Raw genomic sequence first — 27,415 nt, 5'->3', positions numbered from 1 at the left:
TGGAGCAATTTTTTTTTTTGGGTGGTTCCTCTTCAAAATAAAAAAGCGAAAAGCTGGAGGATGCTACAGTACTGTAGGATCTAGCAGTTAATTTGACAATTTGTATTGATCTTACTGTTTTATCCTTTTCACTGAATGTGAAAGCACAGATATATTTAATTTTTTTGTGATATCAAGTGTGTTATGTACCACTGTAGAATACTTGTAAGCAGAGCTAGAATATTATGGAGATATTTAGCAAACAATTCTACAGAAAATACAAAACTGTAAAGGCAATTATGGTAACCTTGGGGATCCCTAAAACTAAAATGATATAAAAACTAAACAGCTTATAGTGATGCTATTGCAGAGCAAAAACAACATAAAAACAACATAATAAAATACCTAAAAATATAAACCATAACATTATCCATGTCAAAATAATACACCATAAAACAGCAAATAAAGTAAAACAAGCAATAAGAGTAAAAGTAAGTGTCAATAAAAAAAAATTATAGTAAGTATAATGTTCTTTTAGTATAAAGATGTATACGTGTAAGGATTTTTTGTGTCTGTGTGTACATAAAGTAAACATTTTTCATAAAGCTTCACAGCCCAGGTTCTGTTAGGATTGCCTTTTGGAGTCAGTCCTATGAGCTAGGTCATTTATGGTGTCTCTTGGACTGCATGAGGTTATATCAGATCATCTGATGTTTGTTTGACAACTCCTATTGTCGAATAAAAAGAAAAGCTTGGCACGCTGAGGCCATGTAATTCCACCGCTCACATTGAAGATGACACAATACCTTCTTCTATTGCCGGAGGCTGCATGTATCTGTGGATATCGCAGTACAATAGAAGCACCTATTGTCTTTCTCTAGAAACACACTGAAAGTAACTCCTCCATTTGATATAAAAGCCCCAAAGAGACACGTAGACCAGTAAACATTCTCTTATTTTCACAGGGTCATTTAATCAGGTTTGCTAGCACATACTGTAAGTACACATGCAGTGGAATCCCCATTGGAAGATAGCATCAGAGTATATTTGCTTAGTCTCCCTTCTATGATTTTTTTAAACACACAGTACAACCTTTTTTTTCTGCAGTATGTGTTTGTAATATAAATATACAGAGATCTCTCTCTCTCTCTCTCTCTCTCTCAATCTATCTATATATATAGATAGAGAGAGAGATAGAGAGAGAGAGAGAGAGAGAGAGAGAGAGAGAGAGAGCTATATATATACTGTATATTGTTTGCAGTGGAGGAGGTTGTATAGAGTTGCTGTAAGTGCTCAGTGCATGCAGCAAAGTCCATGCCCTGATCTCACAGCACTTTTGAGGCTCAATCCCTTCTGTGTAGTATGAAGAAAGGTGGTTCTTCCACTTTTAATACTGGATGATTTTGGCTCCGGGACTGAATATGTCAGCAAAGTATATGTGCTGGCTCTCAGATCTATAAAGTCTAAAAAGTAGATACACTCCCCACGGTACTGAACCTTGTAATGAAGGGTACTCGAAGTGAATGCCACGGATGGTACCATGCCAAAACCAAATGCAAATATACAAAGTCACCAGCACTCCAAATAGACATGTTTCATGCGTTTATTGTGAAGACAGCCTCACATAAGACATAAGAAACCAATGTTTCAGGGGCCTAATAAGGTTTCTTTCTCAAGGCAACATAGCTATAGAACTTTTTATAGACCTTATTAGGCCCCTAAAACACTGGTTTCCTATGCCTTATGTGAGACTGTGTTCACAGTAAACACATGAAGCACATTTATTTGGAGTGCGGGAGACTTTACATTTTTGCATTTAGCTCTCAGACTTAATGTCTTCTGGAATTTTGTGCTGCAAGTAATATGTCCCTAGCATACACATTGTTCATTCAACAGTGTCTTTGCCCCCAGCATAGACATTTTTCTCTCACCAACGTCCCTTCCACCTGAACATATTTTGTTCCCTCATAAGTGTTCATATTGCCATAACTCCCAACTTTTTGAGATGGGAACGAAGGACAACTATTAGCAATCACCCATCTAAATTGGATGAAAGGTTTACCACTGGAAAACACTTTTTGAAAGATAAAAAGTGCATTTCATATGCAACTTTTATAGATCAGACCAAATTGAGGGACAAAGGAGAAAAGAGGGGCAGAGAGTCTTTGTTCCAAATCAGGGACAGTGCCTCAAAATCGGGGACAGTTGGGAGATATGTATTACTGCATTCCCTGCATGCCCCTATGTTTCAGCTATCCCAGCTGTATACTGTATGTACTAGCTTCTGTCACAGTTATGTCCTCTGGAAGTTTTTTCCCCAATGTCTACACTTCAGCTTGATTATAACTGCATCTTTTCACATAATTCCCCAACCAAAACTATCTGCAAAACTGGCTGCCATGGAAAAGGAATAATGCTTCATACAGTGGCCAGATATTAACTAAGTTCACAGCAGTGATTCTATGAACCAAAACATAGCATTGCTCTGCTACGTCCCACCTGTCCAGTGGTGGAACTATAGGGGTTGCTGCAGTCGCACTTGCGACTGGGCCCTGCCGTTCTGCCACTGTGGGGGGGCCCCAAGACCTGGCATCTCCCCCTGCACCCCTGGCTGTCCGTTTAACATGCAGGGGGGGGTGGGAGGCGGCGATCGGCAGCTCTATGGTGCAGGCGAGCCGCAGGATCTCCCTGGTGATGTTAGAGGGGGGCTCTCTGGGGACCCTGATGCAAAGGCAGGCTCTCTGGGGACCCTGATGTAAGGGGTAGCTCTCTGGGGACCCTGATGTAAGGGGGGGCTCTCTGGGGACCCTGATGTAAGAGGGGCCCTCTGGGGAGCCTGATGTAAGGGGGGCCCTCTCGGGACCCTGAAGTAAGGGGGCTCTCTGGGGACCCTTAAATAAGGAAGGGGCTCTCTGGGGACCCTGATGTAAGGAGGGGCTCTCTGGGGACCTTGATGTAAGGGGGGGCTCTCTGGGGACCCCGATATAAGGGGGGCTCTCTGGGGACCCTGATTAAGGAAGGGGCTGTCTGGGGACCCTGATGTAAGGGGGGGCTCTCCGGGGACCCTGATGCAAAGGCAGGCTCTCTGGTTACCCAGATGTAAGAGGGGGGCTCCCTGGGGACCCTGATGCAAAGGCAGGCTCTCTGGGGACCCTGATGTAAGGGGTAGCTCTCTGGGGACCCTGATGTAAGGAGGGGCTCTCTGAGGACCCTGGTGTATGGAGGGGCTCTCTGGGGACCCTGATGTAAGGGTGGGACTCTCTGGGGATCCTAATGTAAGTAGGGAGGCTCTCTGAGGATCCTGATGTTGGGGAGGCTTTCTATGGACCCTGATGTAAGGGGGGATCCACACTATGTAAAAATATTTTATATATATATATATATATATATATATATATATATACACACTTGTATATTATATACATGTGTATGCCCACCCAAGCGTATGACTTTCTTTACTTCGCTGCTATGGGCTCTAGCCCAAGATCTTTTGTAGACCTAGCAACGCACCTGGTGGGGGCCCTTCAAGGTTTCTTGCACCGGGGCCCTGAAGATTCTAGTTACGCCTCTGCACCTGTCTGTATGATTTCTGTCACCTACATCTGCCACCATTCACAATTCACCTCCCTCTTCCCCTACCCCAACAATGATTACCTGCTCTTCTGCTTTTATTCTATCACAGTCAATTTTTGCTCTGCCACCCTCTGCAACCTCAAACACAAACCGATACAGATGGTTTCCATTCTCAACCCCCCACCCCAGGACCACCATGATCCCGATAACCTTCCTTTCTGCCCTTCTCCCCCTTTGGCAATGCACTCCTTTCTCCAAGGAAGGGCACCTTTTCCAATCTATGATTAGTTTCTCATACTCTACAAATCAGGTGCTGCTTCTCCCCTCTTTCATACCATATTCAGTTCCCACTTTGCCTTCCCTGGTCCACCATCAGCTGTCAATCTGCCTTCTTTTCTCTCAAATCAGATAAATTAAGCATCATTTCCCAGTGGAACCTATTAAGCCTCTATGTTACTTTCTTCTCCAATCCTAAGCAGCATGCTCCTGTTCTGCTTGATCTCTTCCCTGTCCACAGTCAGCAAAAATACAGTTTGTCTTCCCTCTGCCACAATCATCTTTAGGGAAGGGAACATTTGTGTCTCACTCATTACCACTAAGCCCCTTCACAAAGCCCAATAAATTAATAATCTACTGTTGTGTTGTGTAACATCCTTGTCTCTTTATTTCTGCAGCTTCTTAGAGATTTTCCTGATGAGTTAAGAGCTGATATAGCCATGCACCTTAACAAGGAGATCCTCCAGCTGCCAATCTTTGAGTCTGCCAGCCGTGGTTGCTTACGTTCTCTATCTCTCAGCATCAAAACCTCCTTTTGTGCACCAGGAGAATACCTGATCCGACAAGGGGATGCTTTACAAGCCATATATTTTGTTTGCTCTGGATCCATGGAGGTGCTGAAGGACAACACTGTTCTTGCCATTTTGGGTGAGCATTTATTATTCAATTTTTGTATAACAAGCAGATAGAAACATGTGTGTTGCAATTTAGCTTGTGCCAATAAGAACAAATGTAACTATTACTATTTTGAGGTTCCATTGGTAGACAACAACTAGTGACTACAACTGCTGTAAGATATGAAATTGTGCTGACTGCACTATGTTAAAAATGGAATTGTGGTTTTAGTCAGAAAAAAATAGAGGGTAATACATTTACCAGTTGTAGAAACCATAGCAAGGTTTCTGGACGCTTGATGACAGAATCTTGTGCTTTGAAACTTTTCTTTAAATTCTACTACAGTTAGGCATTGTTGGTATTTGAACTTTCATAATTTTGTTATTTTGAGTGAGAGAGTAATCTGGCAAAAAAAAAAAATCTCAAAACTTGTGCCTACTAAAGCACAGTAATAAACACAGGCAAAGCTGCTCCAGGTGAGCAATCAGAGTTACACCTACTGCAGACTGTGATGAAGGTGCTAGCACAGATCATCTGCAGATCCACAGAAAAAAGAAACATCCAGAATTTGCTGCACTTCTTTAATCCTTTATTAAATCTTCTTATAAAACCATCACAGACAGTACGGAATGCAGTGAAAGTTAACACGTTTCACGCTGCAGTTAGCGCTATCTCATAACCTACTATACTAAAAATACATCAACCCATGTATAGACTTCATATCAATGGCCTTAATTGCTCATTTAGGGGGCTCACCCCTCTCAATGGAGGATTGTGGGATGGTAACCCAACCAAAGATAAAAACACAGCCCTCAGTCCCCATACACAATACAATCCTACATTCTTGATTCTGTTTAGTATGTCCAATAGATCCACCCCCCACAGTACACACAACAACTAAAATCTAATATATCCATATGTACTATAGCCCAAAAGCAAAATTGTCAAAAGGGTGGACAAGCAGAGGGAGAAGAAAAATAGAGTTCAGTAGAACATTGTCATAACAGCTACAGGAGCACACATGGTCCCCACTTGTTCATTAATATGCATCAGACAAAAACATCTATCAAAAAAAACCTCAGTATGTAAAACCATCAGATTCTATATCAGACTCTTATGTACCCTCACTTAAACTTGTCAAAAAACAGGACAACTAAAGACCCTCAGTAAAGCTCTCTGTGTGTACTGTAATAGCAGAAGAGTACTAACACATGGAGTGATATTCATTCCTGATGATAATTTAGTCCTATGGACATTAAGGACCCATGCAAGGAGACTCTCCGGATCATTGTTCCAAAAGGAAAATACAGACACACAGCATGGCACTCGCTCCACATGTCAGTACAACCCAGACACCAACATTTGGAGCGATATTCATGTCTGAAGTCAGAGCGAAACGCGTTAACTTTCACTGTATCCTGCACTGTCTGTGATGGTTTTATAAGAAGATTTAATAAAGGATTAAAGAAGTGCTGCACATTCCAGAATTTTCTTCTTTGTGTAAAACTCAGTAATGTTTTTCTTTATAAATGTAACTTCCTGGCAGTCTTACACTAATCTGCCTTTGACCCACTGATATCTCAGATATATGGCCCTTTAAGCACCACACAGCCTCCTATCAGACTCATCCCTGTTGGACCCACTTTTGGGCATCACAGTCTCCATTCAATCTTCTCTGTTGGAATCCACACAAGTACACCAAATCCTCCATTCAACCTCTACAGGATTCAGCAGAGATTGTGGCATGCATGTACCAGCTTGACAAAGAAAATTCTGATTGGGGACAGAGATAGGAGATTAAAAGCCTGCAAGATGGGGCTTTGTGTGAGTGTGGTGGGGGAAGGGGGGTGACGTTGGGAAAATAGCTGCAAGAACACTTTAAGTCTTCCTTAACTAAAACCTCCTATCCTATACATCAGAAGAAGCTGCCATCTTAGCCTCTGTTTGGTCTGTATTTACTGCACATGTGATCAGCTATGGCACCAGCAATTCGTTGGCTTAAAAGTTTGGTTGAGAAGTAACATAAGCACACTAGTGTCAGGGCTGGGCTCAGCCCTTCCTTCTCTGAGCTGGCTACTCAGCTGTTGGCTAATTGCCAGCTCCTATCTCTCCACAGTGACTCACCTGTTAATAATATCCTGCTCGTCAGTCCTGCCTACTTAAGCCGTCCAGCCCAGATGATCTCTGCCTTCACCTTGGTCACATCTCTAGAGACGCTCTCCTGTGTTCCTGTTAAAGACTTGCTTAGCTGACATTCCTTCTGGCCCCAGATCCTGCTTGCTGTTCTACTACACTCATCTCTGGCTCCCTGACATTTTGGCTTGTCTGACTATCCATTCTGGTTCCTGAACTTTGGCTATGTTTTGACTATGTTTACTCTGTTTACCTTTTTTTTATTATTATTAAACAAGTGAGATTTAACTGTACTTCTGTCTCAGTCTGATTCATGGTTTCTGACAACTAGTAACTGTAACAGTTGTCATTCACAACATGATTTGAATGCAACTGTTTTGAGAAAAAGTTAAAATGTTTAAAACTTTAGTACCTCCTATTTATTGCATAATAACTGTTATGCTTGCCTTCTACTTCTAGTACAGGCCAAATACTGGCTGTCAACTAGGGATGGACCAACCGGACCTCTGTTCGGTTCGTACCAGAACTTTCGAACACCGAGAGAGTTCGCATCCGAATAACGAACCCCATGAAAGTCAATGGGACCCGAATGTCAAAAATCAAAAGTGCCCATTTACTTGTGTGTGCCTAACCACATACACACAAGTGCAATTTCCGACAGAAAGAGTCCGATGGGAGCTCTTCATCGAATATTCTGACCGTGTGTATGCCTCATCTGACTTTTTCTGTCGAAAATTCAGATGGACTTAGATAGAGAACATGTTCTATATTTTTCCAACGGAACAAATTACTATCTGAAAAACCGCTCGTCTGTATGCTGTTCCGACGCACCAAAAATGATGCATGCTCTGAAGCAAGTACGAGACGGAAGCTATTGGCTACTGGCTATTGAACTTCCGTTTTCTAGTCCCGTCATACGTGTTGTATGCCACCGCGTTCTGGACGGTCGGAAATTTGGTGTGACCCTTTGTATGCAAGACAGCTTGAGCGTAATTCCGTCGGAACTCCGTCGTAAAAACCTTCAGAGTTTATTCTGATGGCAAAACCGGTCATGTGTACAGGGCATTACATTTTCCCTGCAAGCTGCCTTTATTTTGCTCAGCAACAGCTGGGGAGCCAGTGTGTATGATGAGGCCACAATGTAGTGCACTGGGAACAAAATTAGAGATTTTTTGGATACATTCTGATGTCACTTTGACTTTGGATAGAAGTAATGGATGTGCGTAAAAATTGGTCTTTGGGTGTCGGTGGCGCCTTCCCACCGTAACCCTATAGAGGTACTCTTGATGAAAGGAAGAATTGGCATTGCTGTAAAAAATTGCAATGATATGCATCTGTCAAACAGGTGAAGAAAAATTGGTCTTTGGGTGTTAAGTGTGCCCATGAAATCTATACAAAAAACATTCTTCCAGATGAAATGATTGAACACCCTCAAAGCTAGGCAGCCTTGAAGTCCTGCAGAGATTCCACATCCCAAAAAGACTTAATCAGTGACATCGGCATCAGGGGCTTCATAGTTGGTAATCCAGGACTGATTCATTTTTATAAGTCAAACGATCTACGGAGTCTGTGGACAGACACGTTCTATGATAATTAACTAAACCTCCTGCAGCACTGAATGCCCATTCTGAAAGCACGCTGGATGCAGGGCAGCCCATAACTCAATAGCATACTGGGCAAGTTCTGGCCAGTGGTCTATTCTCATGACCCAGTAAGTCAGTGGATCGTCAGCTGGAAAGCTCTCTATCTTTGTTTTGGCCCCGAGGTAATCGTCCACCATGTGATGCAGACGCTGCTGATGGGATGAGGAAGCTGACAGCCCTGGGCGGCAAGGACTAAAAAAATTCTGAAATGCTTTATTTAGGCAGACACCTTCTTTAATGCTCTTCTCTTGACCAACAGAAGATTTAAAACAACGTTTTCCATGACACTGTAACCTACTGGAGTCAGGAAAAACATTCAATAAAATCCTCTTTAACGTGTCCTCAAGAGATTTTATCGTCTGTACTCTCTGTGGGGACGGGGTGAGTTCTGAGACCTTCACCTTATAACGGTGGTCAAGGATGGTTGCCAACCAGTAATCATCCTTCTCCTTTATGCCACATATTCTTGGGTCCTTTTGCAGGCTTTGAAGCATGAGGTTGCCCATGTGCCTCAAATTTGCTGAGACTTGAGAAGCAGACTCCTCGGAGTCACTCAGGATGACAGTATCTGGAACTTTCTTCTCCCAGCCATGTACTACTCCCAAGGGTCCTGGGGTTGGAAAGCCATCGCTTACAGAGTGATGCATGTCTTCCTCTTCTTCGAAGCCTATGAAAGTGCCAGAATCCTCCTCCTCATCCTCCTCCCCTCTCTTCTCCTGTGTGTTCTGTGACATAGGAATGATGGTGTCTGGATAAAGTGGGCCTTGAGAGGAAAGGAAGTCCTCCTCTTCCTCCTGGTGCTCTGCCTCCAGTGCCCTGTCCATAATGCCATGCAGAGTCTACTCCAGCAGGAACACAACAGGGATTGTGTCACTGATGCATGCACTGTCACGGCTCACCATCCTTGTGGCCTCCTCAAATGGTGACAGTACAGTGCATGCATCCTTAATGATCAGCCATTGGTGTGCGGAAAAAAAGCTGGGGCGACCTGAGACTGTCGTTGTGCCGTACTTGCACAGGTGCTCGTAGATGGCCCTCTGCTGCATGTATAGCCGCTGCAGCATTGCCAAAGTTGAGTTCCACCTGGTGGGCATGTCACAAATCAGGCGGTTTACGGGCAGGTGGAATTCCTGCTGAATTTCAGCCAACTGAGCACTGGCTGTATATGACCACCTGAAATGGCTACAGACTCTTCTGGCCAGCTATAGCACCCTGGGTACGTATTTAGGAAACGCTACACCACCAAATTGTGGATATGTGCCAGGCATAGCAGGGAGGACAGGAGGTTTAAGCCATTATTCCTGGCTCCAGCTGGCGTGGTGTGAACCACCTCTGGGCCTGTCCCTGCAGAGCTGCAATAATCTCTGCTCTGGTGTGGTTCCTGTACCATAAACACACCAGCTGAAGCACTACATGGCACCTGCACCTTTTAGCCTGACTCATGGAATAACCCTTTGTACGCTTACGGGGTACCTGATGTTTATATGACAATTCTGCAGAGGAGGGCATGGAGGTGGCGGAGGAGGAGGAGGGGGTAGAGCTCACAGGTCTGGCATCATCACCACCAGCTGTATGGAGATGTGGGGGCACAACAAGCTGCAGCACCGAGCCCTGTCCTGCATCCCTTTGAGTTGCAAGCAGCGTTACCCAGTGTGCTGTGAACTAAATATATCGTCCCTGCCCATGCTTGCTGGACCACATGTCAGCAGTAAGGTGGATTTTATGGCTGACTGCCTTGCCCAAGGATGCCAGAACATTTCCTTCCACGTGATGGTAGAGAGATGGAACGGCCTTACGTGAAAAGTAGTAGCGATTTGGAAGCTGCCATTGTGGTACAGCACACTGTGCGAATTAACGGAAGGGGGCAGAATCCACCAGGCTGAAAGGCATAAGTTGGAGAGCCAACAGCTTGGACAAGCCTGCATTTAGATGCTGGGCATGTGGGTGGCAGGGACTGTATTTTTTTTTTTCTGCTGAAGGCAGATGGGGCAGAGAAATTTGTCGGCTACAGTCTAAAGCTGGTGGTGTGCTGCTGGCAGATGTGCTGTTAGGACCTGGGACACCCTGTGCTTTACCATCATCCCTGTCAGTGGAGGCTGCTGAGAGGTAATCACTCAGTATAGCAGGGGCAGACTGAAGTGGGTCAGGAGAAGGAGCAGGATGGACAGATTTGTGCCCCTTTTGTGTGGCTTTTAGGTGCTCTTGCCAATGGGCTGAGTGGTTGGACGTTAAATGCCTTGCTAAGCATGTGGTACCTAAATGGCTGGTGTTTTTGCCACGTTTGATGTGCCTGACATACAGTTTGCAGATAGCAACAGTGTGATCTGCTGCAGATGTGCGTAAAAAAGGCCCAGAAAGCTGAGCTTTGGGGAGTTGGTCGGGAAATAACCGCTGCAGAATGTGATGGAATAGAGTGGCTGCTCTCTACTCTTTCTTGATGTTGGCCTCCTTGGGGTTGTGCCGCCTCACCTTTAGTTTCCTCCTCTGCTCTATCTGGCACCCAAGTCGCATCAGTGATCTCATCATCATCATCATCTCCATCTCCTCCATCTTCATCATCATCATTACTATTGGAGACAACTTGGCAATACGCTGCGGCTGGGGAAACCTGAATGCCAATTTGTCTACCAGTGTTCTCCCCTCTCTCTAGGCTCATGTTCCTGTCATCCTGAACCAACATCTAAATCCAGTAATGGCTGGGCATCATCAAGGAGCAAGTGGCTGACGCTGTGGTCAAATAACTGGCTCATCTATAGCTGATATTGGGGTTATGGCAGGAATAGATGTGGACAAGGAGGCAGGTTTATCCACTCTGGCAATTGCAGGGGACTGCACACTTGTCTCTGCATGACAGAGGATGAGGAGGATGAGGAAGGTCCATCACCTCCTCTGCATGCTGTGGCTGGATAGCATGGGCAGACTCACTAAACAGAGGAAATTATGCCCTGCCTGAGGACTGACCACCACGTCCACTTTTGCCTGTGGACACATTTTTTGCTGGCCCCCCCTACAGTGCCAAGGGAACGTCTGCCTCTCCTTGTTGTCCTCCCAGACATTATTGGGAGGAGGGGGCGGTGCTTATAAGCTAATGTCAAGAAGAAGTGGAAATATGTACGTAAATGCACTTAATTAATCAATGTAAAGTGGTGTTTGGTGCACTTTAACTTGAGTACTCACACTACACAGACACACTCCACGTATACACTATAATATACTGCAATATAATGCGCCAAACGTACAATGAAGCTCAGGACTATATGGCATTAAACTTGCAGTAACGCACACAGAAGTAAATGGAAGTAACTAACACAAAACTATATGGCATTAAACTGGCAGTAACGCACACAGAACTATATGGTGTTAAACTGGCAGTAACGTACAAAATATGATATGGCATTAAACTGTCAGTAAAGCACACAAAACTATATGACATTAAACTGGCAATAAGGCACACAGAACTATATGGCGTTAAATTGGCAGTAACCCACACAGAACTATATGGCGTTAAACTGGCAGTAATGCACAAAAAACTATATGGCGTTAAACTGACAGTAACGCACACAAAAGTAAATGACGTTAAACTGGCAGTAACGCACACAGGAGTAAATGGCATTAAACTGGCAGTAACGCACAAAAGCAATATGACGTTAAACTGGCTATAATGCACACAGAACTATATGGCGTTAAACTGGCAGTAACGCACACAAAACTATATGGCGTTAAACTGGGAGTAACGCGCACAGAAGTAAATGGAGTTAAACTGTCAGTAACGCACACAAAACTATATGTCGTTACACTGGCAGTAACGCACACAGAAGCAAATGGCATTAAACTGGCAGTAATGCACACAAAACTGTATGGCGTTAAACTAGCAGTAACGCACACAGAAGTAAATGGCGTTAAACTGGCAGTAAGGCGCACAGAAGTAAATGGCGTTAAACTGGCAATAATGCACACAGAACTATATGGCGTTAAAATGGCAGTAACACACAAAAAACTATATGGCGTTAAACTGGCAGTAACGCACACAAAGCTATATGGCGTTAAACTGGCAGTAACGCACACAGAACTATATGGCGTTAAAATGGCAGTAACACACAAAAAATGATATGGCGTTAAACTGGCAGTAACGCACACAGAAGTAAATGGTGTTAAGCTGGCAGTAATGCACACAGAAGTAAATGGCGTTAAACTGGCAGTAACGCAATCAAATAGACGATGTTTAACCCTCACTACACTGACACTATCTGAGCTGTCCCTACTCTAGCTATACACTAATGTAAAGATTACTGACACGGTCTCACCACACTACACTGAAACTATCTGAGCTGTCCCTACTCTACACTAATGTATGTATGAATGACACGGTCTCACTACACTACAGTGAAACTATCTGAGCTGTCCCTACTCTAGCTGCACACTATACAAAGCTGAATGATGGTCCTCCTCACTACACTCACAGTATCCCTAGACTTACACTAAAATAATATTCTACACTGACAATTGAAGCAAATTAGCACAGTATAGCACACTAGCTAATAGCACTGAACAGAGCCCTGTTCTATCTCTCTCTGTCCCGAAATCGCACTGAAAATGGCTGCCATTGAAAGAATACTTTTATACTGTGGGGCGGGAATGAGCCATGATTGGATAAAGTCATGATGACAGTGTCCAATCGTGACTTTGACAGTGCTCTGTGCCCTGATTGGCTGAAGCTTTCACTGCTTCAGCCAATCAAGGCTTGCAATGCACTGTTCAGCGCCGCAATGCATTGTGGTCGGTTTGGGGAGCGAAAAAATGATCGAATGACCCGTTTGTTCGGATGTTCGGTGAACAATGAAAGTTCGGCCCAAACTTATGCTCGGGCCGAACAGTTCACCCATCCCTACTGTCAATCAGAGACAGGTTACATGTTAACTTCAATATTATGTGTATCTGTGACTAATGTAGTCATTTTCCTAGTACAGAGTGAGTTTATTTGTCTTGTGTAATAGGAAGTTTTTTCAATCAATTTTGATACTATAAAATAGATATGGGACATGATAGTTTTTAGTGCCACACAACCTGTGCTATTAGCTCATACAAGGCAAAATGTATAATATATTGGAGTTACATGATTGGGGAAACTCATGCAAGCCTTAACAGGTACATCTCAGAAATTGGTTGTAGGATATTTTAATGAATTTAGCCAGCATATTTGTGTATACTGTATCTGGGGGACGTGCACAGAATAATATTTCTTTCAAACAAGTATTTGCCAATCCTAACATTTTTTTGTGACTTTTACAGGGAAGGGAGATTTAATTGGCTCAGATAATCTCAATAAAAATCGGGTAATTAAAACCAACGCCAACGTAAAATCACTAACGTACTGTGACCTGCAGTACATCAGTCTGAAAGGTCTGCGAGAAGTTCTTGAACTCTACCCAGAATATTCCCACAAATTTATCTCTGAGATCCAGCATGACCTCACCTACAACCTCAGAGAAGGCAGCGAGACAGACGTGAGTTCAAACTGCCTTTATCAACATTCTATTAGTTAGTGTTGTTGCACTAATACTTGCACTTGTAGTTGATCACTTTCAGGAATGTGACCTGTAAATTTATGGACATTCAACAACACTTGGAAGTTCCTTTTCATACCAGCACAACGCTACAGTGCTAAAATACTTTTGTCAGTCTTTACAATGAATTGGCTTTTTCTCCTCCCCAGAAGCATGCCCTTTGGTCAGGATAGGTGAGCTGGGACACTGTGATTGCCCCAGTGCTGTCACAGGGCGCTAGGGAAGGAAAAAATAAATTTGATGCTTACACAGGACTCTCTTACCTCATTCCCACTTGAACGGTGGGGGAGTGAGAGAGTAAGAATATGCTGCTGGGGGGGGGGGGGGGGGTAGCTAAGTGAACCTTTTACTTTGCCTTGCATGGGCAAATGTGTTTGTAATAGGGCTGGACTGACAGCTTTGTAAATTTAAAAAATTCTTACTTCAGAGGAACTAATGCTAAAGAAGATCATGACACTCAAGTGTCCTTTTGAAATGTTTATTGAACAAAAGCATCAGGTGAAGTCAACCAGTTTTGAAGGAAATGCCTCCCCCTTGCCAGGGCTGAAGTAGTGAGTGTGATCAAACTTGTGGTGAAACAACTGTATTGCGGCTTGAGTAAGACTGTTAAGACAGATCACATTGGGAACTACCAGTAACTACCAGCCCTGAGGAAGGGGGAGACATTTCCCCCAAAACACGTTGGCTTCACCTGATGTTTTTGTTTAATAAACATTTTGAACAAACATGTCATTACTTTTTCACTGGGTGCTCCTCAACACCCACTCTTGTGTTAACCTTTGTGATGGTTTGGAGTCAGGCTCAGAGGCAATTAGCTATAGCAGTAGAGAGACATCCACTGACCATCTGGATAAGTACAAATGCAGGTCACTCTGGAGGATGACATAGGCAAACCCGAGGTACAGAGTCTATGTACTTACTGGTGTTTACCAGAGCTCCTGATGGTGGAGGTTTTTTCTGCATTTTAGTACAAGATTGCGGTCCTCAGGATTGCCTTACAAGGAGGTGAGCAAGCCAGGGTCCAGTAGTAGATATAGCAGGTAGGGATAAACAGAAGCGTAGTCAGTAAAAAGCCAAAGGTTGGTAACAAGTGGTAAAAAAGATATGGAAAACGGCAGGAGTGACAAGAGCGAAATATTGGCTGGAGAGAGCACAATAATCTGACAAATAGGAAGTGCAGCTACATGGCTTAAATCAGGAAGTTCATGGGAGGAGCAAAGAGTTCAAGGCTCAGCAGGAACAAGGCAAAAGGCAAGATTTTCCAATAGATCAGACAAGGTACTGTCCAGCATCACAGGGAGCTCAGCAAGAAGAGATATTGCCAGACACAGCAGAGCTCACAAGTTCAGACCTGGGTCCTGACAACTTTTTCCATGGGCAAAGGAAAGGTTCCAATCAACTACCAACATTTAAACAAATCTGTCCCAGTCCCGTAGGTTCATGGCCTTGCCTGTATACAGAGCATCAACAACTCTCCAATGTAGTCATTCATTCAGCTGCCTTAGCAAACCTCGGTGGGCAGTAGGACCCTTGGAATTTTACAACTGATTGGCAGGGGAAAGGACTTAGTTTCAGGAGAGAGTGTGACTTAATCTTAACTTGGCAGGAAGTTAAGGCTCTGTGTGCAGGTGTGGCCCTCCAGGGGGCCCTACATGGACACAAGAATTGATTTTAAGACTAATGCTTGGTACACACGATGAGATTATTGGACAAATGATCTTCCATTTTTTTTTCATGCTAATCTCATATCGAAAATTAAGAGTTTACTAAAGTTATAAAAATTGTCGTACAACAGAATAACATTTCGGAAGTGATGTAATGTGTAGTGTATTTGTATTGTATTTTCGAACGACAACTGTACTGATTAAGCCAAAATCTGGTATCATACAAATGAAATTTTCATGCTTCTCTGATCGGAAAATTTTGGATGAACTGTCGTGATTGGCTCTCGAAAGCTGTGTACTAACAATTAGATTATTGTACGATCGCTTAGAAATCACTATTCTTCGTATGATTTTCTGTTTGTGTGTACAAGCTTTTACATAGGTACTTAATTTCAGCAGTATTGTTACTTTTTTAGGTCACATTAAATATTTCATACAAACTGTTTAGAAATTTTCAGGTATAAGAACACTTTTCTTTACCAATTTTTACTGAAACCTCCATCTTACATGAACTGTTCTTATTATAAACATCTCACTAGTGCGTAATCAGTGAAAAAAACTCTGCTGCAGTCTGTCTTCAACTTTGTCCTCCAAGAACCAATTATTACCTAACTGGTAATAGTGATATGCAATATGTATTGTAAAAGTGATATGATAGAAACAACTAGACCTCTCACTCTTCCAGTTGGCTTACAGCAGCCAGATATCTGTTTGTCAATTCCACACACAGTTCTTTCATGGCAGAGCTATGTTGAATTATAGATACACGCACATGTACTCAACAACTTTTTCTGGCTCCTGCTCAGAAGCCTTGATTGAGTGCTGTCAGTAACAGCTCGGTTAGTGTGCTAGGAGTGCACTGGCATTCGGTGACAATGCATGGAGCAGAGATGGGCTCCCTAGGATGGCACCTGGCACACCCGAGACGAGGAAGAGAACCAGGGGCTTCTTCTTTGATTTTATAAAACAAGATTTATAGATCTTCTCCACCAATTAGAATTCATGATTAACCACTTAAGGACCGAGCCTCTTTTTTAGATGTGTTGTTTACAAGTTAAAAACAGTTTTTTTGCTAGAAAATTACTTTGAACCCCCACACATTATACATTTTTTTTCTAACACCCTAGAGAATAAAATGGCGGTCATTGAAATACTTTCTGTCACACCGTATTTGCTTAGCCGTCTTACAAGCGCACTTTTTTTGGAAAAAATACACTTTTTTGAATTAAAAAAAAAGACATCCGTAAAGTTAGCCCCATTTTTTTTTAAATTGTAAAAGATAATGTTACACCGAGTAAATTGATACCCAACATGTCATGCTTCAAAATTGCGCCCACTCTTGTAATGGCGACAAACTTTTACAAACTTGAAAATCTCCATAGAGATTGCGACATGCAACCATTCTACAGGTTGCATGTTTTGAGTTAAAAAGGAGGTCTAGGGCTAGAATTATTGCTGTCACTCTACCAATCGAGGCAATACCTCACATGTGTGATTTGAACACCGTTTTCATATGCAGGCACTACTCACGCATGCATTTGCTTCTGCATGCAAGCTCGGCGGGACGGTGCGCGTCGTCTCCCGATGCCGATAAAAGTGATCTTGCGGCGAATCCACTGCAGAGACCACTTTTATCTTGTAGCGGACCGCTGGCCGAACATGAAGATACCGGGGTTATGGCAGCTAACTGCTGCCATAGCAATGATATTTCATCTCAAATTAAGGACGTATATTGGCGTGCGGCGGTCCAGAAGTGATTAATTGTAGAAGCAATCACAGTTCCTTAAGGGTTTATACCATAGGTCCCTTCTTAAACAGGCAGGCAAGATGAGGGATGAGTCACTCTGAATCATTCAGTTTGAGCTATTAAGTTCTGTAAACAGGATTTTTCAAAAAGCACATAAGAATACCCTGCAAACATGTGGAGACGAGCCTAAATCCCCGTCTGCTGCCTGGAGTTGAGAATCCACATTATTTATTTGGTATAGCTATATATATATATATATATATATATATATAGGGCCCTGCCTCATTGATCAAGTACAATCCTATAAACTGTACAATACAGAGATCACATTTAAACAGAGAGCAGGGTGTGCAAGTGTGTTTGGTCAATTACCCACTTCTTGACCAGGACAATTTTTGCGCAACGGCACTGTGTTACTTTAACTGACAATTGCGTGGTCGTGTGACGATGTACCTAAACAAAATTGATGTCCTTTTCTTCCCCACAAATGGAACTGGTGGAATTTGATCACCTCTGCGATTTTGAAAAAAACACAATATTTTTTACTTTCTGCTATAATACATATCCCCCCAAAAATATATACAAAAACCTATTTTTTTCATTTCATTTTCAGTATGTATTCTGCTACATATTCTTGGTAAAAAAAAATGCAATAAGCGTTTATTGATTGGTTTGCGCAAAAGTAATAACGTCTACAAAATGGGGGAAAGATTTAGGGATTTTTTATCTTTTTATTGTTTTTACTAGTAATGGCAGTGATCTGCAATTTTTAGCGGGACTGCGACATTGTGGCAGACAAATCTGACCCTAAGTGACACTTTTTGGTGATCAGTGACACAAATACAGTGATCAGTGCTATAAAAATGCACTGATCACTGTATAAGTGGCACTGTTAGGGAAGGGGTTAACATTAGTGGTGATCAAGGTGTTAAATGTTCCCTAGGGAGGTGCTTTCTAACTGTCAGGGGGATGGGCTCACAGGAAGCAGAGAGAGATTGCTGTTCCTGAGCACTCTCTCTCCTCTCTCCTGTCAGAACGGGGATCCGCCTTGTGTACAAAGGCAGATCCCCATTCTGCCTCTCTTTCCCGCGATCATGAGTGGCCAGTGGACATCAAGTCCGCCAGACCCGCGGGTGAGCTCCCATGACGAGCAGCAGGCACGTGCCCACAAAAGCCAGTGCAGGGACCAATGTACCGGTATGGCGATTCACGCAGCCGAGCCAACTTGCCGCAGTGTAACTGCGGCAGCTGGTCTGCAACTGGTTGAGAAAATAAACCAGTTTGGACTGCATGTGGTTGCATTTGGTTATTAGGAAACAAATGATTAACTCTGATACAGTGGGGCAAAAAAATATTTAGTCATCCACCAATTGTGCAAGTTCTCCCACTTAAAAAGATGAGAGAGGCCTGTAATTGTCATCATAGGTATACCTCATCTGTGAGAGACAAAATGTGGAAACAAATCCAGACAATCACATTGTCTGATTTTTGAAAGACTTTATTTGCAAATTATGATGGAAAATAAGTATTTGGTCACCTACAAACAAGCAAGATTTCTGGCTCTCACAGACCTGTATCTTCTTCTTTAAGAGGCTCCTCTGTCCTCCACTCATTACCTGTATTAATGGCACCTGTTTGAACTTTTTATCAGTATAAAAGACACCTGTCCACAACCTCAAACAGTCATACTCCAAACTCCACTATGGGGAAGACCAAAGAGTTGTTGAAGGACACCAGAAACAAAATTGTAAACCTGCACCAGGCTGGGAAGACTGAATCTGCAATAGGCAAGCAGCTTGGTGTGAAGAAATCAACTGTGGGAGCAATAATTAGAAAATGGAAGACATACAAGACCACTGATAATCTCCCTCGATCTGGGGCTCCACGCAAGATCTCACCCAGTGGGGTCAAAATGATCACAATAACGGTGAGCAAAAATCCCAGAACCACACGGGGGACCTAGTGAATGACCTGCAGAGAGCTGGGACCAATGTAACAAAGGCTACCATCAGTAACACACTACACCGCCAGGGACTCAGATCCTGCAGTGCCAGACGTGTCCCCCTGCTTAAGCCAGTACATGTCCGAGCCCGTCTGAGGTTTTCTAGAGAGCATTTGGATGATCCAGAAGAGGATTGGGAGAATGGTATATGGTCAGATGAAACCAAAGTAGAACTGTTTGGTGGAAACACAGCTCGTCGTATTTGGAGGAGAGAGAATGCTGAGTTGCAACCAAAGAACACCATACCTACTGTGAAGCATTGGGGTGGCAACATCATGCTTTGGGGCTGTTTCTCTGCAAAGGGAACAGGACGACTGATCCGTGTACATGAAAGAATGAATGGGGTCATGTATCGTGAGATTTTGAGTGCAAACCTCCTCCCATCAGCAAGGGGATTGAAGATGAAACGTGGCTGGGTCTTTCAGCATGACAATGATCCCAAACACACCGCCCAGGCAATGAAGGAGTGGCTTTGTAAGAAGCATTTCAAGGTCCTGGAGTGGCCTAGCCAGTCTCCAGATATCAACCCCATAGAAAACCTTTGGAGGGAGTTGAAAGTCCACATTGCCCAGCGACAGCCCCAAAACATCACTGCTCTAGAGGAGATCTGCATGGAGGAATGGGTCAACATACCAGCAACAGTGTGTGACAACCTTGTGAAGACTTACAGAAAGCGTTTGACCTCTGTCATTGCCAACAAAGGACATATAACAAAGTATCGAGATGAACTTTTGATATTGACCAAATACCGTATTTATCGGCGTATAACACGCACTTTTTTCCCCTTAAAATCAGGGGAAAGTCGTGGGTGCGTGTTATACGCCGATCCCCGCTATTGATATGTGAATGTCGGCGATCGCCGCCGACATTCACATAGCGAGTAGTTTTAAATATGGCGCCGCGGAGTTCGGAGGAACTCGCCGGTGCTGAACGAGCGCCGCCGAAATCACAGAGCCGAGATACACATAGTCGAGTGTATTCGGCTCTTTCCGGCGCCGCTCACAGTCACGCCCAGTCCCACCAATGGACCTGTGTTATGTCCATCATAGGGCGGGACTGGGCAGGACTGTGAGCGGCGCTGGAAAGAGCCGAATACACTCGACTATGTGTATCTCGGCGTCGTTCGTTCAGTTCCGCCGGCACCGAGTCCCTCCGAACTCCGCGGCGGGAACTACTAGCATGTGTATGGCGGCGGCAGGCGGTAGGCATGGACACTGGGGACAAGGCTGCACTGGGGACAAGGCTGCACTGGGGACAAGACTGCACTGGTGACAAGACTGCACTGACAAGGCTGCACTGGGGACAAGGCTGCACTGACAAGGCTGCACTGGGGACAAGGCTGCACTGGGGACAAGACTGCACTGGGGACAAGGCTGCACTGACAAGGCTGCACTGGGGACAAGGCTGCACTGGGGACAAGACTGCACTGGGGACAAGACTGCACTGACAAGGCTGCACTGGGGACAAGGCTGCACTGGGGACAAGACTGCACTGACAAGGCTGCACTGGGGACAAGGCTGCACTGGGGACAAGACTGCACTGACAAGGCTGCACTGGGGACAAGACTGCACTGACAAGGCTGCACTGGGGACAAGGCTGCACTGGGGACAAGGCTGCACTGACAAGACTGCACTGGGGCAAAGCTGCACTGACAAGGCTGCACTGGGGCAAAGCTGCACTGACAAGGCTGCACTGACACTGAAAAGGCTGCAATGACACTAACAAGGCTGCAGATGAACACTGATGAGGCTGCATTGATGGGCATTTTAATGTAAGTTTCTTTTCCTTAAACTTCCCTCCTAAAAGTTTTTTTCCTTAAAATTCTCTCCTAAACTTGGGGTGCGTGTTATACGCCGGCGCGTGTTATACGCCGATAAATACGGTACTTATTTTCCACCATAATGTACAAATAAATTCTTTCAAAAATCTGGCTTAAGCAGGGGGACACGTCTGGCACTGCAGGATCTGAGTCCCTGGCGGTGTAGAGTGTTACTGATGGTAGCCTTTGTTACATTGGTCCCAGCTGTCTGCAGGTCATTCACTAGGTCCCCCCGTGTGGTTCTGGGATTTTTGCTCACCGTTCTTGTGATCATTTTGACCCCACTGGGTGAGATCTTGCGTGGAGCCCCAGATCGAGGGAGATTATCAGTGGTCTTGTATGTCTTCCATTTTCTAATTATTGCTCCCACAGTTGATTTCTTCACACCAAGCTGCTTGCCTATTGCGGATTCAGTCTTCCCAGCCTGGTGCAGGTTTACAATTTTGTTTCTGGTGTCCTTTGACAACTCTTTGGTCTTCACCATAGTGGAGTTTGGAGTATGACAGTGTGAGGTTGTGGACAGGTGTCTTTTATACTGATAAAAAGTTCAAACAGGTGCCATTAATACAGGTAATGAGTGAAGGACAGAGGAGCCTCTTAAAGAAGAAGATACAGGTCTGTAAGAGCCAGCAATCTTGCTTGTTTGTAGGTGACTAAATACTTTTTTGCCCCACTGTATCTGAGTTTTTCCAAGGTAGAGCTTTCTGTGTTGATTCAGGAGTGATCATCCAAAAGCCGAAGGGGAAAGACAAGAGTGGAAAGGAGAGAAGCTGTTTGGGGGGTTCTTCACTGGGGTGGGTTATAGACATCACACTCTATTCATTGACAATGAAGTGTGACATACAGTATGTGAGGTAAAGACCGTGGGAAGGGTGGTTGATTTCTGAGGTCTAACACTGCACCAGGCGAGCGGGGCAATGCAGGTTCCCATTTGAATTTGGAGTAATAGAGCAGTTTGTAAAGTTTGTGAAATGTATTAATTCAAGCCAGGTCAATCTGTATTGTTGTTCAACATTTTTGGGGGGCACAGTGAGGTTTTCCAGTTCTCTGAAGATAAGGGGATTGTTGTCTTACCTGAGTGTGGGAATGCATGCCCTAGCTACATTAAGGAGTTGAATGGTCAGGTATAATTTGTATCCAGCTAAGGAAAAGTAATTTAGGTGCAGGAGACATGGGGTTGGTTCTTCACCCAGGTTAATAGTTTTACATTTTTGAATTACATTTTTCAAGATATTCCAGAAGGTTTAAAGTTTCTTGCAGTGCCAAAAAGTGTAAGGTAGTACCATCAGAACAGATGATTTAGGCCCAAAACTTTGGAGGTTTACATTGTAGGTTTAGTAATGTGCATGCTGCTTGCTGCTCCCTTAATAAAAACTAGCTTTTATTAAAATGTTACAGTTGTCTGGTTCATAACTAAATTATATACATATGTTTAATATGTGGTAAAACTGCTTAAGCTTTTTCTCCACATTTAAAGTATAAACTGTAATGTGGATGAGGGAGAGCATTCTGAGAGCACGGTGCGATGTGAATTGAGGTGTTGAGAAAGAAGCATAACCAAAAACCTTAGTGAAGTAAATTTATGATTTTACTGACATGGAAGATAGTTATACAATAAATGTAAATATAGTTACACTGCTCCTGATCTCACAAAAATCCACTTTTAATGAATAATCCCTTCCCTCAGCAAAACTGCACCATATCATTATAGATCCATTTGTAAATGGAGCGAAGAATTTAGTAAATAATATTTACCAAGAAAACTACAGCAGAGAAATAATTATGCATCCATTTACATTCTATATCAGGCCAAAGTCTAATGGGAGCTTGAATGCAGTGATGCGTTTGCCTTAATTCATAACGGGCTGCCTTCTGTTTTGGTCATGACTGTGTGCTGCATAAATATTATGGCAGAGTAGAAAATGATGCATAAACCTGAATTTACAATCCCTCAGAGGATGGAGGAAGTCAGTGTATCCCAGAGATGTCGTTCTGATCCTAAAAATAGCTCTCGCATCTATTTATAGCTGTGTGGAGCAGCAGCCGCTGTTGGCAAAAGCCCACTGGGAGAGAAAGCTATAAATAAAACTTGCTGTGCTGGATTTCCTCTTAGACTAATTAACTGATTTAAGACTCCGATATGCTCTTCACACAGCGCTGACAGGGAAAAGTAAAAGTTAGCAGGTGTCTTGAGTCCAGCTAATGGGAAACTATTCATCCTTAATTTGTTAATTAATAGGTGTTTGCTGATATCATTAAAATATGTTTGCATTCTTTCAGTTATTTCTTTATGAAATGCATACAGTTTAACAGGGTGGCTTACAATAATTAGTAGAAAGCAGCAGAGGCTATTTTTGGTTTGATGTTTGGCCATGTCAAGGGATAATGCAAGAGATGGTTTATCCTATTACAAGTCTTTTTTCAATATAGGAGAATAAAAATGAGATTGTGCTTGTAGTTTAATTATTATTATACAGGATTTATATAGCGCCAACAGTTTACGTAGCACTTTAAAACTTGAGGGTAGACAGTACAAATACACATTAATACAGTAGGAATCAGAGGGCCCTGCTCCTTAGAGTTTAATAAGTGTATTTTCTTGAGACACTTTGAAAAATAAGTCTTCAAACCACTCTTTAAAACTGAAGTCCTTCAATATCCACAAAATGTCTTTGCAAACCCATGGGGCGCCCTGAACAAGGAAATAGAGCAACTGTGATTGTTCTTTATTACAGGAAGCAATGGCACAAAGGCATGTTTCATGCTGGATTCCTTCACAGATCTGGAAGAAATACACAAAGCACACCGAGATCCACATAAGAATAGACACGCCTCTTGAATTTAGACCAGCCTTTTTCAGCCAGGGTGCCCAGGCACCCTGGGGTTCCCTGAGCTTTCTTTAGGGGTGCCTTGGCAAAATACCTAGAAATTGCCCAAAAATTGTATACAAGCCGACGTGTGGATGAAGGCTGCCTAACAGCACCTAACATTGGGTGTCCTACTTGGACTTGTAGATGCTGCTGCATCATGTAAAACTATTATGCAGCGTACACTCGGTCGGACTTTTCGACCGGACTGGTCCGACGGACCGAGTCCGGCGGACAATCCGATCGTGTGTGGGCTTCATAGGACCTTCAGCGGACTTTTCCAGTCGAAAATCTGCCGGACTTTAGATTTGGAACATGCTTCAAATCTTTACATCGTAACTCCGCCGGACCCAGAAATCCGCTCGTCTGTATGCTAGTCCGACAGACAAAAACCGACGCTAGGGCAGCTATTGGCTACTGGCTATCACCTTCCTTATTTTAGTCTGGTGTATGTCATCTCGTACGAATCCGTCGGACTTTGGTGTGATCGTGTGTAGGCAAGTCCGTTCGTTAAAAAGTCAGTCGGAAGTCCGTCGAAAGTCCGTCGGACCAGTCCGGTCAAAAACTCTGCCCCTGCGTACGCGGCTTTAGAATAGTTTTTACATTTTCGAATCAGGTGCCTTGAGACTGTCCATAATTTTTAAAGGGTGCCTTGAGATTGTCCATAATTTTTAAAGGGTGCCTTGACTGAAAAAAGGTTGGGAAACACTGATTTAGACAATATTTGTTTTAAGGTTCAGCTTTAAGGTGGCCTTCTGCCAATGTATACACCATGGTTCAGGCAACACTTTTTACCATATCCCTAAACAGCCTTTGCATGCTCCAAAAATAAAGGTCAGTCTGATGTGCTGGTATGTTAAACCATCAACAGGTTTTTTTTAGCTCCTGTCCCCCAGTCACTAAGTTTTCCCCAGTCACTAATGCCGCGTACACACGATCGGACTTTACGGCATACTTGGTCCGGCGATCTTTTCGACGGACTTTGTACGCTAGGTGCGCTGGACTTAAAAACGGACGGACTTGGACACACATGATCACTCCAAAAGTCTGATGGTTTTGCACGCGGTGACGTACAGCACGTATGACGGGACTAGAAAAAGGAAGTTCAAGCCCCACTACGCCAACCTTTGGGCTCCTTCTGCTAATCTCGTGTTTATCTTGGGTTAGTAGAACTTTGGTTAGAGACGATTCGCGCTTTTCACACTTCAGCTTATTTCGATCGTTTTCTGCGGTTCAGTTTGTGCTTGTGAGGTTTGTATCTGCTTTTCAGTGCGTGTTGGTCAGTTCGTAACCTGCCTAGCAGGCCGTTCTGGTCCACTCATTCCTGATTTTCAGGTCGCTCTTCATAGGCCTTGCTGTTCTTCAGTGCGTTTGTTCTAAGTTTGTTTGCTTGACCAGCCTACCGGTTTGAAGCCATGTTGCATGGACGTACTCGTTCTCGAGTTTGTGCTGCGTGGGGACTTGGTGTTGGGGTTAATACTTTGACCCGAGTCCAGTCCATGAACAGGGCGTGGAGAAGTTCATGGATGAAGAATTGGTTGCGCCAGCGTGACTAATTCTCGCACATGCCTTTGCTCCATGAGATCCGTGAGAATAATACTGAGGATTTCAGGAATTTTCTCAGGATGACAGACCCCGTTTTTGAACGTCTGCTGGCTATGCTGACCCCCTATATCAGCAGGCAGGATACCTGCATGAGGCAAGCCATCACTGCGGAGCAGAGGCTAGTTGCCACTTTACGTTACTTGGCGACTGGGAGAAGTCTTCAGGACTTGAAGTTCTCGACAGGCATCTCCCCCCAGGCTCTGGGGATCATAATCCCAGAGACCTGTTCTGCTATTATTCAGGTCCTGCAGAAGGACTACATGAAGGTAAGTTTTTTCCTTTAACATTACATGATATGTATTTAATGTTTGCTAATGTATTGTCTAAATGTCCTCGTTACCTAATTACCATGCTTTGAATATGCTGGGAATGTCCCCTTTATCTTCATGCATGCCTGTTTTTTTACCTTAATAATTTTTGGGCCTACATGCATATTTCCCTTCAATAACCTCCCCACCATGCAATCCTGGGTCCATTTATACCTCTAGCCTATAGTCCTTTGAACAATGTATATTGTCAGCTACATTGTACTGTTTTACCCTCCCCCACCCCCTCAAATGTTTGCATCTGTCAGGCGTGTTCTTGGCCCCAATTAGTACCCCTCCCCCACCCCCTCAAATGTTTGCAACTGTCTGGTGTGTTCTTGGCCCCAATTAGCACCCCTCCCCCACCTCCTCAAATGTTTGCAACTGTCGGGTGTGTTCTTGGCCCCAATTAGTACCCTTCCCCCACCCCCTCAAATGTTTGCAACTGTCAGGTGTGTTCTTGGCCCCAATTAGTACCCCTCCCCCACCCCCTCAAATGTTCTCAACTGTCAGGTGTGTTCTTGGACCCAATTAGTACCCCTCCCCCACATACAAATTGATCAATGGTCCATCAGAGGGGGTGAGTAATCTTATAAGTGGGCCTTATTTTTTTTTATTTTTTTCAAAAAATAACACATAGTAATAATCTTCAACTGCTGTTGTTCAAGAATGTTTTTGTGTAATCTGATATCCAAGTTATGTTTAAAAGTACTTATATTTTTTTTTTCTTGTTTGACTCCACAGTTTCCTTCAAACACACAGGAATGGCAGACTGTGGCCTCCCAGTTCGCTGACCGTTGGGACTTTCCCAACTGTGTCGGGGCGATCGATGGGAAGCATGTCCGCATTGTGCCACCACCCCATTCGGGGTCTTATTTCTACAACTATAAGGGGTTCCATAGTGTAGTTTTGATGGCGGTGGTCTTGGCACAATTGGAATTTATGTTCGTGGACGTGGGGAAGAACGGCCGGATGTCTGACGGAGGAGTCTTTGCACAGACCGAGCTGTGCCAGCGTCTGCAGACTGGTGGCCTGGGATTGCCACCTGATAACCAGAATGTGGATGGACTCCCCTCAGTTTTCATCGCTGATGAAGCGTTTGCTCTTGGTGAGCACTTGATGAGGCCGTTCCCCCAAAGGATACTCACCCCTGAGAGGAGGGTATTTAATTACCAGCTGGCCAGAGCAAGAAGAGTTGTGGAGAATGCCTTTGGGATTCTGGCCAGCTGGTTCCGTTGGTTCCTCTCCACAATAAGTCTAGTAGAATACAAAATCAATTATGTGATCTTTGCTTGCTGCATTCTGCATAATTTCTTGAGACGTCATTCTTTGACATATGTAACTTCTGTTGGGCCTGAGGCCGGACTTGGTGTTGATGAACCACTCACAGGCCTGGAAAGTGGCCGTATTGGCTTGGCCCCCCAAACCGCCCGTGAAGTGCGTGACAGATATGTCAACTATTGCAATGCGACAAGATCTTAAAGATGTAAAAAAAAAATAAATAAAAGAAATTTGGCAACAATCTCTTGTTTTGATTCTTGTTTGCATTTTGTTTTGTCTGTCTCCTAGTGCACTTGTCGTGGCAAGTGCATTTCCCTTTAGTTAATAAAACCCTTTGTCACT

At 43.9% G+C, this 27,415-nt stretch overlaps 1 protein-coding gene across 1 annotated transcript in view; it reads left to right on the top strand.

Annotated features, from left to right (window-relative positions):
• LOC141146828 (voltage-gated delayed rectifier potassium channel KCNH8-like) overlaps positions 1 to 27,415 on the top strand; it is a 758,049-nt gene that overhangs the window by 652,055 nt on the left and 78,579 nt on the right. Inside the window, exons 10-11 of the mRNA XM_073633462.1 lie at positions 4,227 to 4,476; positions 13,509 to 13,723. Of these exons, the coding sequence (XP_073489563.1) occupies positions 4,227 to 4,476; positions 13,509 to 13,723 (465 nt within the window). The remainder of the gene's footprint in view (positions 1 to 4,226; positions 4,477 to 13,508; positions 13,724 to 27,415) is intronic.

This window comes from Aquarana catesbeiana, linkage group LG06 (genome assembly GCF_042186555.1).
Source record: "Aquarana catesbeiana isolate 2022-GZ linkage group LG06, ASM4218655v1, whole genome shotgun sequence".
Classification (NCBI taxonomy): Eukaryota; Metazoa; Chordata; class Amphibia; order Anura; family Ranidae; genus Aquarana; species Aquarana catesbeiana.
This window is presented reverse-complemented; position numbering and strand designations above follow the sequence as displayed.